Source organism: Epargyreus clarus, unplaced genomic scaffold, assembly GCF_041222505.1.
Source record: "Epargyreus clarus isolate Ecla_fem2 unplaced genomic scaffold, WU_Ecla_fem_2.2 ptg000002l, whole genome shotgun sequence".
Classification (NCBI taxonomy): Eukaryota; Metazoa; Arthropoda; class Insecta; order Lepidoptera; family Hesperiidae; genus Epargyreus; species Epargyreus clarus.
This window is the reverse complement of record NW_027332210.1, coordinates 155,968-172,182: the sequence shown is the minus strand read 5'-3', so window position 1 is coordinate 172,182 and position 16,215 is coordinate 155,968. Positions and strand designations below refer to the sequence as shown.

At 36.4% G+C, this 16,215-nt stretch overlaps 1 protein-coding gene across 3 annotated transcripts in view; it reads right to left on the bottom strand.

Moving 5' to 3' along the window:
* Skeletor (DM13 and DOMON_DOH domain-containing protein skeletor) overlaps nt 1-16,215 on the bottom strand; it is a 128,399-nt gene that overhangs the window by 13,019 nt on the left and 99,165 nt on the right. For all 3 annotated transcript variants that reach the window (XM_073077073.1, XM_073077070.1, XM_073077065.1), the window contains exons 7-9: nt 12,336-12,435; nt 11,225-11,412; nt 8,063-8,257 (exon numbers count right to left, since the gene is read on the bottom strand). In XM_073077073.1, the coding sequence (XP_072933174.1) occupies nt 8,063-8,257; nt 11,225-11,412; nt 12,336-12,435 (483 nt within the window). The remainder of the gene's footprint in view (nt 1-8,062; nt 8,258-11,224; nt 11,413-12,335; nt 12,436-16,215) is intronic.

The window sequence follows — 16,215 nt, the reverse complement described above, 5'->3', positions numbered from 1 at the left end:
ACGTTCAATCATTCCGTTTTCATTAGGAGAATAAGGTGCAGTAGTGTGATGGTGTACATTATGTAACAGAAGAAATTCTCTAAATACCTGATTAGTAAATTCTGTTCCTTGGTCAGTAGTTAAATTAATTGGAAATCCATGATGAGTGCACAAGGTAAGAAAAGCTTTTACTATATTTGGGGCTGTACAATCAGATATTTTGTATATTTGAGCGTATTTAGAAAATGCGTCTATTACAGTTAAGTACTTTTCTTGATTAATTGTTAATACATCTGCATGTACCATTTCAAAAGGTTTACTAGGAGGTGGCACAATTTTAAATTCTGGACGAATTGGATGACGGTCGTATTTAGCTCTACTACATGTAGTACATGAATTTATAAATTTACTTATAGATTCTTTTAACTTAGGCCAAAAGTATCTATGATAAAGGGATAAATAGGTTTCTGTGATACCACGATGGTTCGTTTTACCTTCGTGATACTTGCGTATAATATCTTGTTGCTCAAAATAGCTGCTGACATTTTCTAATTCATGCTTAACTAGGACTAATCTTATTGATGAATTTTTAAAGAATTCTTGCAAAATTGGTACAACTGTAAGCATTTTTTCAGGCGGATTTACAAGAAGAGCAGTTAGAATTTTTGGGTCGATGAAATTTTTTACTGTATTTATTAAATCTTGTTGAAAATTATTAGCTGAAATATCTGTAACTACTTTTTCATACGTGTTGAAAGGTGTTGTGACTTTTGGTTTACGGTTAGATGGATGCTCACAAATATTAAGAATTAACTGTTTATGATATTTATTCAAAGGGTCATTGACAATAGGTATTTCAAGTACAGGATCTTCATTACTGGTATGCATGGTTTCACTACGTGATCTGACAGTTTCAACGTCATTCGCAGGTATTAATTCGTCAGTAATAGAAAAACGAGAGTTTGCTGTTACTGTGGAACATGGACTACTTAAGGGTTCTATGTTTGGTGCTGTGTCAGTCGACGATTGGCTTATAAAGGGTCTATCATCTGGAGCGGTAACAGTTGATGATGAACAAGTTGAGATATTAACAGCTATTGAGTTTAAATCTTCATTATGAATTTCAACTCTAGAAAGAGCGTCTGCATTAATATTAAGTCTCCCTTTTTTGTAAATTACTGTAAAGTCATATTCGGCTAATTTTAATTTCCATCTTGTCAACCTACAATTCGATTCTTTTAAGTTCATGAGCCATTGCAAGGGCTTATGGTCTGTAAAGATTTTAAACTTTCGGCCAAACAGATATGCTCTAAAATATTTAGTCGCCCACACAATTGCTAGCAATTCTTTTTCAATTGTAGAATAATTTAATTCACTGTCATTAAGAGTCCTGGATGCGTACGCTACTGGTCGGTCACTACCTATAGGTCCTTGTGATAAAATAGCTCCAAGTGCAAAGTTTGATGCGTCTGTGGTCAAATTAAACTCCTTAGTGAAATCAGGGTATTGTAATATCGGATCGTTTGTCAGTAGTGTTTTACAGTGATTAAAACATTCAATGTATTCTTCAGACAAGGTTATTTTTGCACCTTTTTTTAAACAGCTAGTTAGTGGTTTGGTCAGTCTTGCAAAGTTAGGTATGAAACGTCTGTAATAACCTAGCAAGCCTAAAAATCCTTTAATTTGTTTTGTAGTTTTGGGAATTGGATACTTTGAAATAGCACTAATTTTGTCAGGGTTTGGCTTTACTCCGTCAGATGTTATAATATGTCCCAAATACGGTGTTTCATGTTTCAGAAACTCGGATTTGTCCATTTGAATCTTAAAATTGGATTGACGAAGTCGGTCAAAAACTTTACGTAAATTAACTATATGTTCTTGTAGTGAGGTGGAAAATACAAGTATATCGTCTAAGTAAACTACGCAAATTTCATTCTGTAAGCCTTGTAAAACGTTGTCTATGACTCTCTGAAAGGTTGATGGGGCATTTTTAAGACCCATGGGCATTCTTAAAAATTCAAAGTGTCCGGGAGCAAAGTCAACACTAAATGCAGTTTTATGTATGTCATCAGGGTGAGTCTCCACTTGATAAAAACCACTAGCTAGGTCCAAAGTCGAAAAGTATTGGCATTTACCTAATTTGTCAAGTATGTCGTTAATATTAGGGATGGGGTATTTGTCATCAATAGTCTTTTCATTCAGTCGTCTAAAATCAACCACAAGTCTCCACTTAGTCTTACCCGAAGCATCTGCCTTTTTGGGTACAATCCAGATGGGTGCACTCCACGCAGAACTAGATGGTCTGATAATTCCCTGATCAATCATACTTTTTATTTGAGCCCGTACTTCATTTCTATGCACATGAGGGTATTTATATGTCTTACAATGAACAGGAAATTCATCGGTAGTTTTTATACGATGTTTGATATTATTGGTGAATGTAAGTGGCTCGTTTTCTACATAAAAAACATCGGCATATTTTTTGCATAAGGCAAATAAATTTGCACTTTCTTCCTTATTTAAATGATCAGTTCGTAATCTGGATAAAATTTTTTGAGTGCGATCTAAATTTTTATTTTTATTACAAAAATCATAGGCCGAAACTGATTGTTCACTGAATAAACTTGCAGAAATTGGTTGGATCAATGTGAAAATCACATCATTTTTAGAAGGGTTAGAAACTTCTACATAGGCTTGGCTATTTTCAGAAATAGTCAAACAATCACCAATACTACATTCACAAATGGTTTGTCTATCTATAATAATTTCACCGTTAGCTATAGTAGTTGGCACTTTAATAATTTTGCTAGATTGTGCTGGTATTATCACCTCTATTAAATTTACACTGCCAGATTCAAACATATGGATTTTATTTTTTGCAAACTGTGTGTTAAGTATGCGAGAGCCTAAATCAATTTTTGCTTGCCACTGCTCTAATAAATCACAACCTATTAAACCGTCGAAATAATTGTGAAACCTATAAATGTAAAGCTTTACGGGGTTATTGTCATTAATTTCAGAAAAACATGGTATTTCTATGGAATAGTCATTTCTAGTAGAAGCATGAATATTTGTCACAATAAAAGGGTCGTAATATAATGGTAAATCCGAATAGTATCTTTCTATAGCTTCTGGATTGATAAAGGATTGATTTGCTCCTGTATCTATTAATAATTTCAGAGGTGGGTTATGAATTTGAATGTATGGAAGCTGTCTTTTATTTTGTAAATTTAATTCTATCTTGGGACACTTGAAATTTGAGCTGACAAAAAATTTTCGTCCGTTTGTTCGTCAGTCTGTTCAATAAATTGTTGGTCATTTATGTAACCGTTTCCCACTAAGTGTTCAACTACGTTAGATGGGGTGTCATAGCTCATGTCATAGTTATCGACGAAGTTATGGTCAATGTCATCACAGTTATCATACTCATTAGTATTAATTTCTTGGTAATAATTTGGAGAACGGTACTGACCTTGTCGGCTCCAGTCAGGTTTCATTGAAGTCGGTGGCAATGTACGGGCTTTGGGGTGGCTAATGCCACTCATAGGCTGTCCGTGCATTTGATTACTGACCTGGCGTTGGTGCTGTGTGGGGTGAGTTTCCCTAAGTGGTATCCTAAAACCAGTGCTCATATTCGATCGTGGTAGAGCCCTAAACATTTGCTGGGTTTTTGATGGACCTTGATAAGGCTTATTTAAGTGTGGCAACATCTGAGAATTATTCATGCGTGACTGCTGGCTAATTTGCTTATTAAAGAAAGGATTAAAATTGTTAGTTCTGAATGATGGTGTCTGTTGTGTAAGTTTTCGTGAATAAGAATTTCTATTTTGCATGTAAATAATATTTAATTCCTCCTGAGCAAACTCCAAGGCCTTTTCAAGCGTTGGAGGCCTCATACAACGTATGCGTGAGCCTAATGGTTCACGTAAGCCTTTAAGGAAAGTCTGTAAAGCTAATTTTTTATATAAGGTCCGTTTAGCTTCAACGGTAGTGGAAATATCATCATGTAACTCAACATATGTCATTATTGTACCGAGTAAATTCTGAATTCGTTCATAAAAAATGTGGGGTGTGTCATTACCTTGAGATAACATAGATAAATCGCTATACAATGAAGATTCATCACGATGATCTGAAAAGGTATTAATAAGAGCTGCGTGGATTCCATTCCAATCCGATGGGATGCCATTCGTAGCTAAGGTTCTAGCCGCGGGTCCCTTAATTTTATTTAAAATTCCATTTATCACTGCATAATTATTTAACTCATTTCCAGATGCCGGATCGACATATGCTAATACAATTTGATCACATATGTTTAAAAATCTAATTAAAACATTTGAATTTCCATCAAACTCAGGGACTAATCTTAAAGCATTAAAAATTTTATCGGTTTTGTCTGACAAAGAAGCAGAAATTGCCGTTCCACTTACACTTGGCATTGAATTTTCTGTCATATTTAATGATTCTTCTATGACAAATAAATCTAAATTACGATTACGGTCTCGTATAGATCTACGAATTTCCTGACGAGAACTGGGTGAACTACCCTTATTTGCTCGTAATAAAAAAATCTTGAAAGATTTTATGTCACTGTTCACTCAAATTTTCAATAAAATTATATTTATAGGGATAGGAAGGACATATATTGTATAGGAGCTGCAACCAATAGGTACATACTTAATATCTACTTATTACTCACAGAAGTAGCTTCATCTCGTATTTGCACATCGATTTTTGGATGTAGCGAGCTGAGCAGGGTTCCCCGACGTCCGGATCTCGTTCAATGGTTCGGTTTCCCGTTTAATAGCGATAGTCCGAAACACGCACAAACCGGGAACTTTCGATTGCGCCAGTTATGGGTTCTGCGCCACTTATGGGTTCCTCGTTTAATTGCGATAGTCCGAAACACGCACAAACCGGGAACTTTCGACTGCGCCAGTTATGGGTTCTGCGCCACTTATGGGTTCCTCGTTTAATTGCGATAGTCCGAAACACGCACAAACCGGGAACTTTCGACTGCGCCAGTTATGGGAGCTGGGCGTCGAGGAAATAATTGCAGTCTATTTCGCGAACAAATTAAATTTTTATTTAAATTTAACACAAATTTTACACAAGTTTTAACAAAAATGAAATTAAAAAAAAAATTTTAACAAAAAAATAAAACCGACTTCTATGTCACTACAAAGTAAAAAATAATTGAAATAAATGTTGGTTTAATACATATTTCTGAAGTTGGCGCTCAATATATTTCGTTTGATAATGGCGTAAACAGCGTGTCTAATATGAGCGCCGACTTCAGAAATATGTATTAAACCAACATTTATTTCAATTATTTTTTACTTTGTAGTGACATAGAAGTCGGTTTTATTTTTTTGTTAAAATTTTTTTTTTCACCCTTTTTAGTGATGATATAATAACGTTTGTATTAATATTATGTAAAATTGTATAAAGGTGATCATGAATAAAGGTAAGGTCTGAATTCATACGAATTGGACCCACCCGCTCGCAGGGCGCTTCCGCGCCCTGCTCGCTTAGTTTTATATTGCCTTATATGTTTCAACCTAACCTAACCAATTCAATACGAAACACTATAGGCGAGGCTACATGCAATTCTATATTGTTTGCTAGGTTAGGTTGGAACAGAAAAGTAAATAAATCAAACGAGGTGGTTAAACTCTGCGAGTGAGTCGGTCCAATTTACCTTAAGTCAATAGTTAAGGAAAACTACAGCGTATTCATTAATCATATTTTATATTTGTAAGAAGTGATTGTCAAGTTACTTTTGTTTAGGCCAGCAGTGTCCCTGCGTCACTAGGATTGAAGACTTTACGGTCAAAGTTATCAGGGTTAAGACCTTGAATTTTCATCCTATGTGTCTGCTTAGTGACGTTAATACATATATGAAAGCACAAAATGGCTAACTCCTGTGGTTTAACTTGGAAGCACACCAGCATTATCAGAGTGAAAGAGTTGAAGGTCATTTTTTTCATTACATGTACCTGCTTAGGACCTGTAAAATATGTGTGAAAGCACTAAATGGCTTATTCATGTGGTTTAGGCTGGAGGTACCTCTGCATCATCAGATCTAAGGAGTTGAAGGTCAAATTTTTCATCATATATCTCTGTCTACCAACTTCATTACAACAAATGTCTAATCTATATACTTTACATTGGAGGCACCTCTGCATCATAAGGATTGAAGAATTAAAGTTCATATCTTCCATCACATGTACTCAAAGATCTTATCATATATTCGTAAGCTCCAAATGCCTAACTTGTATGGTTTAGGCAGGAGGCACCTCTGCATTATCAGAGTTGAAGAGTTGAAGGCCAATTTTTCCATCATATATCTCTACCTATCAACCTTATTAAATATCCATAAGTTCCAAATGCCAACTTGTATGATTGAGGCAGGAGGCACTTAAGCATTACCAGGGTTGAAGAGTTGAAGGTCGAATTTTACATCATATCATGTTAATCTAGATTCTCAATGTTCATTTAAAGTTTCATGAGAATTGAGTGGTCCGAAGGAAAGTTGTCATAAAATATGTAAAAAGCAGGGGTAGTGATGATGAGTTCCACCCCATTACTTAAGTTCTAATCATCAGAGCATACTAATGTTATAGTAGGAAAGTACCGCAACAAAACACCCTTTCATATGAAAAAAAGAAAATTGAAATTGGTTAAGAAATACTCGAGTTATTGAAGTTTATATCGGGAAAGAAAAGAAAGAAATCGGGTTTTTCCAATTTCCCGGGAAAACTGGCGAAAATTTTCAAATTTCCTCGAAATGGGACCCCCTGTGAAACTAGCCGCATACAATGGTGTATGAATCATGTCGATCGGTCGCGGCATCGTGAAAAAATCGCCGAACAAACATAAAAAAAAAAAATATATACGGTCGAATTGAGTAACCTCCTCCTTTTTGGAAGTCGGTTAAAAAATAAATTGATGGGATAGGTCGAGTCACTTTCCGCGATGGAGGTGAACTGATTCCATGGTGGACGGCCACCTGTACGTGGGACGGCCACCCGCGCGTGGGACGGCCACCTGCGCGCCTCGTCAGCGTTGGCCGTTCCGCGAAGGCCCGATGCAGCGCAAGCACGATGCAGCGTGAGAACGGTGTAGGGCTGGCGCGATGCAGCCTTAACGTGTAGGGCTGTCGCTTACACGTAACTAGAGTTCATATCGTTAAAATTTAAAAAAGTCTTGGCATTTCGTTCTCTAGATACTTCCCAGCAAAGCCTAAATTAAGTGAAAAATGTTTGAGCCTTTTATTACAAACTTAAGAATTACTTCTAATATAACAGTGACAGAGATATTCACTACATTACTTTAAATTTTCACTATTCCTGCAGTATATTTACAAATATTAGCCTCCAAGCCCTTTATTGACATTAAAACTAGCATCGGCTGTTGTACTCAACATCCACAACTTGGCCGACAGCCGCGCGGCACTCTGCCAAGCACACATTCTACGACTGGCTGGAAAAGGCAGAAATATAGCCAATAATTTCTGGATAATTTACTAGCTACCAACTTGGCTAATTCCAATTCTGTTTTATATCGTAAACTTAGTCGGAACGGACTGGAAATGCAAATTAGTCTGCTTCCGATTTTAATTGGTTCACTAGTTTTTGGTTAGTCTCACCCGTATATTGCTTTAAATTTTACGTTGCAATGAATTCCAGGATCGTTGCTCGATGACAAATATCTTTTTTTTTAATGACGAATGTATGTGAAATGGGATATAATATACTCGTATGTAGCTATTATTTAGCTGTACCTTTTACAGTTACGTGCACTGCTTATAATTTTTTCCCCAAGATTTATTTATTAGTTTTGTACTCCATGCTTAGATTTGATACTTCGCGAGATGGATCGATCAACATACTGGTCTGACGCCTCAAGGGTTCGGGGTTCGTTCCCCGTCCAGTCCGATATCTAAATGATCTGTTTAAATATCTATTATAGGTCGTGGTTTTTGTATATTTATCTTTGTTTTTATCCGTGGTACCCAAGACACAGGAAATCCTAATGAATGTAAAAATCGTCTTGTATAAATATAAGAATCCAATGTTACCTTTGTAAAGTGATGATGATAAGACACTTCCAGCTTCGAGTTAAGAGGTCCCAATGCCCAGATGATGGCCTGGCTGGTGTTGGTGAAGATGGGCTTGTCCAGGAAGTCGGCGGCGCGGAGTGGCCGCTGGTACGTCACGATGGAGTACCCATTCACCAGGGCGGCGTTCAGGAGACGCACGGAGTTGGCTTTCTCCTGTTTTGTTAAAAATAATATGATTTTATCATTGTGAATACTTTACTGTGTTACTGGACAGGTCTCTTCTTCAGAATAAGTGGTCGTTAGCCAAGTAAAACTTGGTAGAATTCGCTATAGCCCACGATGCTAATCGACTGCAGATTTATTCCTACAACTTTAAGATGTGTACCTACCTATATCTTTAGGATGGATTAAATCTAAATTATTTTTGTAAAAAACTATTTTAAAGGTGAAAAAGTGGTTTTTATAAAACTATGCTATTATATTTCGAAGGCCAAAGGTACTTCAAAATAGGAGAGCAACATAATATTTGATATTGTTTATGTAATTTAATGTTAATAAAATAAAAGCACCTACAAAACGGGTGAGGTGACATAAACAGTATTTGTGTTGGACTAAAAACTTTAAATCCTCCAATGGACCATTGTGAACAAAATTCCGAATAAATCTCCCAATAGATCCTAGTGAACGGAAGGTATTTTTATAGCTTTAATTCTTAGAACTACAAAGGAAACGTCTATTCAAGTTGACAAATTGATATTACCAAGCTTAAAATTTCAAATTGAAATAATCAAAGATAAGTCAGCGAAAAGTAATTAAACCAACTTTCATAATTTAGGAAAAAATACCGCCAGAAACTATTCCGACTTAATGAAAAGTCTTCCTTGGCAAATTCGACGTGATTAATAGGACTTTGACCTCACTTGCTTCACGACAATGAGATAGTTCGCCCAAATTCGATTTTAGTCAAAACTTTCTTATTCACGAGCGATTTCCCAAAAGAATTAGCGTTGGAACTAAGTTTCGCTGAAGTTTAATTGGAGCAGGATGTATAACATTTCGCGGCGCTAAGACAAACATATGGGATCGAGGACTTGCTTCATTATTGTATGGAAACGAGTAAAAAGATAAGGAAAATTAAATTGCTTACTTGTAAAATTCCCTTCAGTCTTACAATTTTTTTGAAAAGATTTACGAAAGCAATCTATATATATATTGTGATGATTTTTATGACATAGAATTAATAAATAAATGTGCATATTACCTGGTGCTTTAAGGATTGACACCCACATAAGCATTACTAATTTATTTCTCAAATTAACTAAATGTAAATTTCTTATAACTGAAAATCGTCATACAATGACAGCCAGAAAACTGTAGCGAAAAATTTGATACCAGTTTTCACTCGTTATAATCATAATCTTTATTTGCTAAGTAAGGTACAATGGGTGTTACGACAAATTATAATAAACGACTATACTTTGTCTTAACGATTCGTTGTTTTACCACAAGAACCTCTCATTTTTAGTCGTAAACGCTAATATAAAACCCCTGTATCTGCGTTATAGCAAAACCATGTTAAAAATCCTATCAACGCTGGAATAATGTTATCTGCGCTATTTAGCTCAACAGCCCATCGTCCCTCGTTCATCCATTCCAGTATTACAAGTGGGTCACTAACAGAGGATGCCAACATCGTGAACTAGGCTCAGCACTTTGTCTTAACACCGTACAAGCAAACTTACACCTACATACATCATCTGTACACCCCACCCCACAAGTTCTACTCCACGACTTAATACCGCACGGAATTCTCATCTTTGTAACACGCAGTATAGATGCGATAATAGCCTGGATACTTTAGATGTTTATGGGTCTGTGATGTGGATACGATCAGGGCTTGAGGCGAACAATACGATGTTAAGCATTATGCCAGCTACACACGTTAACGTTATTAACTTGCGCAAGTTTGATCTAGTACGAGTGAACTTAGTAAAAAGTTAACACAAATTAGTAAGTTCATATTTTAAAAAGTGGTTGGAAATTTACATTGAGTAAATACGAAGTGGATAGCTGCATTTTTCTTGTATTTAATTTAATTAATTCAATTATTATTAAAGCATCTTGGTCAAGTGTAGTTAAAACATTTAGGATGCTTCATCTACTAAAATATAAATATAAAACTTTCAATAAACTTTAATCTTAAATGAACAAGTTCAGAAGTGCTCAGCAGTATAAACTTGACGGTCATAGTATCCAACGGCGACTGAACTTTCCGAACTGAAAATTAAATTAATTTCTTCAAAGGAATTTGCGCAATTTCGCGCGAATACATACAAGGCTTGCGCAAACAAATAACAGCGTCTGTGCCTAGCATTAGATAGGTCACCGTCGTCCCACAATATCTATGAGTATATTAGATTAATCTATTATACCAGGATTGGATTATGACCTCACGGGGTTAGTACGCCCCTGGCGCGGCTCGATGGCACAGGGTAATAGCGGTAAACTGATTACCGTAGACATGTTTACTGACGGGGCCGTGGGGTAAACCATGAATATTCTAATATAACGCATATCCTACTTTAGTTATAATAGGAATGTATAGCTCTCCGAAGAATTGGTCATAACCGAGGATTTCGTGTACAACTTAATACTAACTTTTGAGCCCTTTTTATTTGACGGCACGACATCGACACGCTATTTGTAACGACATCAGTCGACGAATAATTCTAGGAAATTGCTCGCTTTTTCACTGACAACGCACGACAGCAACATGTTGTTGCCGACGCCGACTTGTCTTTGAGGAATATTTTGTATATGTGTACATATACATACATTATATGTTGTGTACACACATACTTTTCCACGTGTGAGAATAAAAAGTAGTTGACGTGTATTTTTTTCACTTGTTCTATCATTCGAATTCTCTATTTACAGAGAGATCAGTGCCCGTCGTGTGGGTATTTATTAAAAATAAAAAAATAGCCGCCGGAGTTGTGCAGTGCCATGCCGGTGTCGTGTCGTCTCAATAAAAAAGCATCCATCCAATAAAGACTCAGTATAGACTATGTACTTCGAGCAGTCACCAGATTGATTAGTCATCAGATAGACTGCAATGATCTCTTACTAATGTACTTGGTTCACAACCCAAAAAATGCAATGTGCTTCTCGTGATCTTACCCCTCCAAGTCTCCAGTCAGGACAGGAGCCCCGTACTCCAGCGCACTGGCTCTTGGCATCCAGATAGTAGTCCTCAGCGTTCCCCTTGAGCGTGGTCATGTTGACCCACGCCACCGTGGGATCTCCGCCGACCATCTGTGTCTTGGTTTCCACACCGGACGGACCGAAGGACATGTATTCTCCATCCTCTGTGAAAAACAAAATTAACAATAGAGTATGTGGATGGAGTAGCCGATCATCTAGGATCATATAGTGGGGCTGCTGACGTATGCAACGGTAGTTTTTGCATTTCTTCAACTGTGAACCTTTTTTGGGTCGCACCCGAGAAAATTAAACAACCTTAAGTCGGGCACAGACGCGCCACTACCTGAGGACGAATCCGGAATGCCTCGGAAAAGTTTCTCTTACCCTTCAAACCAAATTACAGCTGCGCTAAACACAGCTATTATAAGGCAGACATAGTTGTGGCAGTGGCGCCGCTGGAGTCACACCATAAAGGGTTCTACCACCTAAATGTGTGTTCGTTATTTGGTGGTATATGTGTACACCGTACGTGTTCAGAGAGTTGTAGCTATGGTTCTAGCTTCAAACTACTTACTGCTATTATTAGATAGAACTGGTAGGTTACTACCATCTCTTAAAACAATATTATTTCAATCATACATGGAAATTTCGTACCACGAACTCGTTAAAGTAAGATTGGTTTTATAATATTACAATAAGCAGTTTTGTATGATGTCGGTTGAAATTATATATTATTTTTTTGCAGGAAATTTAAATTTTTAAGCTAAATATGACAATATTAGTCGGTTTTTTACAATGGATAAGCAAAAATGAATAAGATTTTAAGTTTGTTCAACTGTGTATGACGGAACACAATCATGAACGGGGTACGAAAGAGATGACACTAGTTTCTATGTCTCATTTCTTCTTGGATATAAGGAATAGACAAATTACTCATTATTTTACATCATTCGGCATTAATAAAACAAAACTGTTTTAAAATCGTAAGGTCGTGTTACGAAAAAAAAAATGTTGAAACAATATTGAAATAAAACTGTCCTGAATTATGATGGTTTTGAAAAGATGGTGGTAGGCCCCCAGAACTTACCAAGCTTGGCGACGAGTTGCATCACGATGCTGTCCCCGGCCACCGCCCAGCGCACTTCGAAAGCCAGTTCGTCGTACAGCACCTCGCAGTTCAACTTCGACTGGAAACAAAACTACTTTTAGTGATTGGAACGTGAATATCGATATTTATTTATTTATTTATTTATTTATTCATTCATGCAGTCATTAATTCATTAAAATAGAAAAAAAAACAAAGTGAATTTAATGTTTCCTAAAAATAATAAATTAATCTGTTAATTTTCCACTAATTACCCTAAATAGGTAAACCGCGCAAAAGAAGAAGAGAAAATGAGCAATACCTATCTTTTGAAAAAAATTGAAATAAGCACAAAATTAAATTAGATATTACAAAACAAAATGAAATTTAATTCATATGGGGATTAATTTGAATAGCAGTACCTAAAGCTTTAAGTAAAAATTAAAGCTTTAATTTCAAATAAATTCACAAATTACTATGTCCAAAAATAACGAATTCCCAAAACAACGTATTCTCAGAATGACAAATTTCCTTAAAGAGAAATAAATTATTGAAATTAATAAATTTCCATAAAGATGTGTTTTTAAAATTATTCCAAGAATGATTCTCCTAATGACAGGTTTCCGCAAAGTATGAATATCTATTAAAAGAGCGTACTAAAACATAAAGTAGGTACAAGGAAAATGAGATGAATTATTAAATTTTGTATGTTTTTTGGCACGTGTGTATTTTTTCGATAACTTATATCCTATTTATAATTTACAGACCGCAGAATTAACATTATTTTTGATAGTGACTTTATAGAAATATTTTCAAATACAAATTTATGCTTATATTAATCTCGACTACGGAACATCACTATGCGAGTTATACGAGTATTTAAAATCGATAAATAAATATTAATTTCGACTACGGGACGTCACTATGCGAGTTATACGAGTATTTACTATCGATAAATGAATATTAATCTAGACTACGGGAACTTCACTAGTCACATAACAAAACGTACTTTGCCGGATTTACCAATTATAACCAAAATCGTATTATAGTCGGCAAACAATTACAAAGATAATAGTGAGTATAATAACAATAATGACATTCACCCAGTTAATAATGATTATATCAGTTATTGTTAAGCCGCGTTATGGTAACATTGGCTTTGTTCCCATTCAGCGCTTGTGAATCAATGAGATAGCGAGAATTAGGTTAGTTTATCCGGAAAGCGTAGCGCCGTTTATAGATACAGAAAAACAAAATTAAGAAACGTTGGCCGAGGTCGAGATTTGGATGGGTGACCGCTAGTGGATCAATGCGTGGTTCTGTGTTCGTGATAAGTATCTAATAAGCAGCTAAAGCCTAGTGTAAGTAACGGCCTAGTAAACTTTAAAATTCAGAGATGGGTGCCGGAGATTCGAACTTCGGACCCCTCGTTTGAGGGGCTGAATTTAAATCACTAGGCTAGCACTGCTCTAAAAGATCAGTTTCCGCTATTATTAGCCAATAACTTACATATACCAATAGTGGGACTCAATGTAGGTGCTCCCAACAATAAATAAGTAAAGCTATATTAGGTATGCCTAGGTATGCCTACATTGAAATGACCGATCTTATACAATACTTTCGTCTATTGTATGGAGCCTTATATGTAAGTATTGTAAGGTAGGCAACACAAGCAATTTATTAGAGCGATTTATCCGATCTACTTTATATTTAGAGCGAAGTACTCATAATCCATGTAGCAAATATTTTTGCTTAAGAACCTAAATATTTCAAATGTTTAGAAAATTTGTATAACAGACTAAAGAAAGATAAATTTACGTGTTCAAAGAATCTTGAAACTAACAATCATATTATAACCACTTTGTAGATTTCATCTTTAAATGGCTATACAAAATTCCTACATGAAAACAGGATTAAGTCAAGGTAATGTTAAGGATACATGGCCGTGATTAAGTTTTATAGAAAATGGCACTTAATCGGGGACAAAATTGATTAAAACTTAAGATAAAGATTAAGTTTTGTTAATAAGTTTTGTTGAACTTTGGAAAAGGGAGATCTCCCGCCGAGCTAGGTACGAGTAATTATGACGGGGAACAGCCGTGCTTCAACGTGTCTCAGTTTAAAGCTTGTATACGTACAAGATGTTTAGAAATCTTCGATAGCGTGATTCAGAATACTCGTGGCGACATCTCTTGACGAGTAGCTGGAAGTCCCCACAGAACTAGCTTCTAATTTGGCTGATTTTCAAAGAAACTTTTAATCTCTATAAAACCTCATTAGGGGTGAAATATCAAAAAATATTTTCCCAGTTGTGGACTAAGAAAGTATTGCCCTATTTTCACGCTTCTATCTTCAGCAACTTAGGCTCTGCGATGATGAATCAGTCAATCAGTCTTTATCTTCTATATATATAAAAAATAATGTTTGTCTGTATGTCTTTTATAGAATCGTAAACATGCATGGCACTTTTCTTTTGCAAAGTTGTTGCGCATGAGCCCACGAAGGTTTCTGTGTTGGTGCGACAATTTTCGACAGATGGCACCACTGTCAAATAAAGGTACTTCAGGTATATGTATGTATGTCATGTTATTTTTTTAAACGCGGGCAAAGCAGCGGGGTACTTTGTAGTTGTAGACAGATTTTAGTCGCTTCCGCCTATGACCAAACTGAGGTCTTATAATCCCAAAGGTCACAGGCGATTACATCGCGCCACGTCATCAGATATTTTGCCACATGGCCGGTTGCCATGGCAACGGGCCGCCACGGAATTATGCCACAGATCCATTGTTGCCTTTGTTGGATATAATAAAGGAAAATGAACTCATATAAGACTCGAATCTTCTTACGCTCCTGCTGCTACGGGATTATCTTTTCTTATGAATTAAGTAGGTATTATACGATAAATCACAATCATTTGTTCCTTTCCAAAAAATATACTCAAAAGCAGTGATAGCCTAGTAGTTAAGAAACACGGCCTCTTGATCGAGTGGTCCGAGGTTCAAATCCCAGGCACGCACCTCTGATTTTTCAAAGTTAATTATCACTAGCTTAAACGGTGAAGGAAAACATCGTGAGGAAACCTGCATACTGGAGAAACCTTTAAAAAAAGTTTTCAAAGGTATGTGAAGTCCACCAATACGCACTTGGCCAGCGAGGTGGACTATGGCCGAATCCTTCTCATTCTGAGGAGACCCGTGCCCAGCAGTATGACAGTAATGGGTTGATGATGATGATACTTATAAGTTCCAGCTACTTTTTGAAGATGGTAGTACCCTATGTTGTTCGACTCCGGCGGCAACGTCACACTTATTTCTGTTTAATAACGGCTGTGTTCTGGTTTGAAGGGTGTGGTAAGGAAGCTAGTTTTTCGAGGCATTCTAGCTTAGTCATCTGGCGTAACGGTTCATCGGTGGCCGACTTCAGTTAAGAATCTAATCTAATCTCGGGTTGATTACAGATGTTTATGGGTGGCAGGAGGCATTTATCATCAGGTGGACTGCAGCTGCAGCTTTTCCCGTCCCCTAGAGGTGGTTTGGGAATTAAAATTTAATTCACCGATCACCGCTACACTACATTGCTCCTGGGATCATTTCAAAATATATCTGCTAATATGATATATATGCAAGTAAGTTTTTGTGTGTGTGTTTGTGCGTGTGTGCGTGTGTGCGTGTTTGTATGTGTGAGCGTGTTTTTGTTCTATGTTATTAATAGCACATTACGCCATTAAACGCGTATTATTGGCAATATTATGCAATTTATGTAATATTATACAACGTTACAAGGAATTAGTTGGAATGGTCCATAAATCAATGTAATTACGGCGTCCGGCCGAGTGCGCAGATAATGTAGGCATTCATCAATACGAGCCTAATTAAACAATAAA